Here is a 4,102-nt window from a genome sequence, read left to right as displayed (position 1 = left end):
CCCTCAAAGAAAAGAAAGAAGAAAAGAAAGAAAAACACTAAAATCCTGGGTTTATTTATCCCAGCTCTTGGGCTATTTTGATGTATGTAATGGGCCTAGCGTGGAGCTAAAGATGCTCCCGGGTCAATTCTGAGTTAGAGCAAGCTCTTGTGACACAGTCGAACTGTCACACAAGGTTTTCTTGGCTGTAATCACCATAGAATCAGTAGGCGGTCTTTCTCCGTCAGCTCTCTGGCAGGTTCACAATGCTGTCCTCTAGGTTAGCAATCACCAAGTGCTTAAGTGTTGGCACCACCAGGGCTCCTTTATCATAAAGTTGACACTCAAAAAATGTTCCTATTAAGGAAAAAAAGATTAATTACAAGGAAGGGGGGAGAGGTAATTAATTGTTGTATAAAATAGTTTTAAAAATCCAAGCATTAGCATTTGCAAATGTCTCTTCCCCTTGCACTGTTAATTTCTCTTCATGGAGTACGTCCTGTGGTCAAATATGAATTGCTTCATCTCAAATCTGTCCCACTTTGGCTTTCAATTTTTAGTTTTCAGCAAAGTTACTTAATTTCAATTGTATATCTGTGTTTTTTTTATCCCATGCAGCAATGTAGATAACAATATAACAGTCTTGCTGAAGGTGCATGGCATGGTGATTTGATAATGGAATGCTGTCTATCATTGCAGGACGAGTCTGCTCCAGCTGACAAACAGTGTAAGCCAGAGGCAGCCCAGGCCACTTATGCAACATCAGCTGTTTCAGGCTCACAGGAGGTGTTGTACATCAATGGAAATGGGACCTACAGTTACCATAGTTACAGAGGGCTAGGAGGGGGACTGCTAAACCTGAATGACGCTGCAAGTAGTGGTGAGTCTTTATCTGGATTCTGTGTTTGTGCCCATTGGGGGTGGGCAATTGTCTACACCTGAAAGAGGGAAATGAATTGATTGTTATAAGCAAATGTCAGTGCCGGTCTGCTAAAAACAAGACACTTCAGTACATAATGATTCTCTCCCTACGTGAAGATCTCTTTTTCATTTGTTTGAAAGTAGAAGCATTATTCTGCAACTGAAGGGCTGCTATTTCAATGCCCAAAGAGGTCTCAACTAGAGGCATACATTTAAAATAAAATTTTTTAATTCCAATCGTGACACTGGCTTCCTGTAAGTGGGTTTTGCCCCATGTGACAAAATCAGATGAGCTCAGAGGGCTTTGCAGGCTGTAATTTGTACAGAGCTAGATCGTCATATCTTTCTGCCACAGAGGTGCTGGCAAGTTCAAACCACCAATATTTTGCTTAACAGCCAAGCACCACACTGTTGTGTCATCAGACACACACACGCACACCAGACACACAGTGGGTAAACAGAAAGTCTTGCAACTAGGGCTCCACCTTATACATGCTTAGGTTTCTTTGAAATTAAAGCACTTACAAACATATGTATGCTTACATATATACATACATAATTTAGAGAGATACAGAGATGAAGAGATAGAGCTTCATATGTAATTAATTATGCAGTGATATCCAGGAAGTGAAAAATACTATGCTACCACTTATGAGAGAAGCATTTATATAAATATAAGCTTAATGATGTGCTGTTTTGTGTTTTTTATGTGTGCACAGAGGGATAGTGGACAAAGAGAACAAAGTAGAGAAACAAGGGATAAGAGTTTGAATTCTTTGAGTGTACTTTGCCATTGTATTTAATTTGGCAAATTTAACTTTGGAATAGTGTACATACTTCCATAGCTATAAAACAAACAGTTTAAAAATCCTCCTAAACTTTGAAAACAAAGTGATACAAATGAGCCTTAATTGTTTAATGAATTTGTATCATAATAACACAAGAGAGGAATTTTCCCACATGTTTATAATGGCTTCTTGGGGGTACAGTAGGTGAGTTTATGAGGAAATGGGGAGCTAATTAAAAGAAGTACAAGAAAGAAGAAAATGTTCTAAAATTGATTGTGGTGGTGATTATAAAACTCTTCCTGGTATGATTGAACTGATGAATTGTCTGACAGATGGATTATGTCCCAGTAAACACTGTTTATTTTAAAAGTAATAATTAGACTCCACAAACATGCAAACTTAAAAAAAAGAATCTTGAACTATTTTTGTAATCATATTGTTATTTTAAGATCATAGTTCTGTGTACATAATTTTAATTATGTAGGTGTCAATAAGAACTGGAATCAATAGGGGCAAAACATAAAGATATAAAAATCAATGTTTGAATCAATAGTGCCAGTGGGAATGCATAATGTGTTTTTTGTTAAAAAAATTGTCCTTTCCATTTAAAGACCATGTAACAGAGATCAATTTTTATTAAAAAGTGTGAAACAGAGTTGGTGGGCATTTAATTTCTTATACTGTGGAGAAAATAAAGAGTGTGAGTGTCAAATAATGATGAAACTCAACCCCAGTGTCTTCTAGTCAGTGCTGAATGAATATATACTCTAGGAAACCAATTGCCTTTAAAGTGTATGTGCCCAAGTGCATTACTCCACTGCCTAAAAGCCGTCTTCCGGCCATCGTTGTTCTTAGAGAAATGACACCATCTAGCCCTTCTTGCCCCAAATTGCACCCTCCTGGGGTTTTCTGTGATTTGTTTTCCTTCCTAATTTGCTTCTTGTCCTTTAAATCTAGAACCTCAAGTCTTGATCAGATTAGTTGTGCACTTTCATAGCATAGCATCCTGAGCTACTTGTCTTTTGAATTCTTCATGCAGTTTAAAATTACATAGCAAGAGGATGGCAGAGAAAGATGACATAAAGAGCAATAGCTAAATCCAACAATGTAGAGACCGTATATTTTGTCTAACAATACTTCCCTAGCCACCAAAGCATATATTAAAATTTCAAACTCAATGTCATTGAGTCAATGCCAACTCATTGAAACCCCAAATATCTCTGTGTGTATAATAAAGAAATGAAAAGGCACTAAGAGACAGTGATAAGATTCCGTGTAGATTGTAGGAGGAAAAGAGGGAAGTTGATTCTAAGGAAAGACTCGATCTAAATTGTGAAAGGCAGGAGGAAGATGCTAGGTAAATCTGGCAGAAAGATGTAGTAGAGAAGAGTTTGGCATTTAAGACAAGTGTAGCTAGAGATCAGTTGCATGATGAGAGAAGTGGTCTCAGGGGGTGTTGCAGGGTAGGGAGAGATAGGGCATGACAGCCTTGCCAATGCGTGTGCAATTCACATAGAACATTGCCTGGTGCCCATTTATTTTCTGTTTCTAGTAGTAAAACAGCACTTTATTGTGATTCATACATTTGTTATAGTTTGACTGTGCTTGATAGCTTCCCTGAGCCATGCTAAGCACACAGGTGCAAAGACCCAAGGTTAGCATGTCAAAATAGTCCCTTGCGTGATGATATTGGCTAAGTTTTATGTTACCCACAAATATGGATTAAGAAACCAGTGTGTGTGATCATGAGGAGTTGATGGGATCAGGTATCATGTATCAGAAGAACCAGAACAAAAAATCACATTGATGTGAACAAGGGGGGAGAGGCGGGGGGATGGAGTAGAGGCCTAAAGCCCATCTGTAGTCAATTGGACATCCCCTGGCAGAACAGTCACAAGGAAGGGACCAGTCAGCCAGGGTGCAGTGCAGCACCAACAAGACATACAACATTCCTCTAGTTCTTTAATGCTCCCCCACCACCATTACCATGACCCCAGTTCTACCTTACAATTCTGGCTAGACCAGAGCATATACACCGGTACAGATAAGAGCTCTCCACTCAGGGCATCCAAGACAGATAAACCCCTCAAGAACAGTGATGGAAGTAGCAATACCATGAGGGTAGGGGAAAGGTGGGGGAGAAAGAGGGAACTGAACACAATGATTGACATATAACCACCCCCGCCTCCCCCCACCCAAAGGGGGATGAGCAACAGAAACATGGATGAAGGGAGACGGCGATCGGTGTAAGATACGAAAATATCTCAGGTACTCCCTCAATGCAAGAATACTTTCTTCTAGTAAATTGGCGTTCTATGATGCTCACCTTCCCGGCACAACCACTGAAGACAAAGCGGGTGCATAAGCAAATGTGGTGAAGAAAGCTGATGGTGCCCGGCTATCAAAAAGTATAG

The 4,102-nt window shown here is 39.6% G+C and overlaps 1 protein-coding gene across 4 annotated transcripts in view; it reads left to right on the top strand.

The window, feature by feature from the left end:
• NOL4 (nucleolar protein 4) overlaps positions 1 to 4,102 on the top strand; it is a 387,938-nt gene that overhangs the window by 364,110 nt on the left and 19,726 nt on the right. For all 4 annotated transcript variants that reach the window (XM_004702942.2, XM_004702941.2, XM_045296177.1 and 1 more), the window contains one exon: positions 679 to 859. In XM_004702942.2, coding sequence (XP_004702999.1) covers positions 679 to 859 — 181 coding nt within the window. The remainder of the gene's footprint in view (positions 1 to 678; positions 860 to 4,102) is intronic.

The sequence above is a fragment of the Echinops telfairi genome, unplaced genomic scaffold (genome assembly GCF_000313985.2).
Source record: "Echinops telfairi isolate 266 unplaced genomic scaffold, ASM31398v2 ScPeMD7_7400;HRSCAF=8409, whole genome shotgun sequence".
NCBI classification, from domain to species: domain Eukaryota; kingdom Metazoa; phylum Chordata; class Mammalia; order Afrosoricida; family Tenrecidae; genus Echinops; species Echinops telfairi.
The sequence above is the reverse complement of the archived record's forward strand: the minus strand, read 5'-3'. Positions and strand labels throughout refer to the sequence as shown.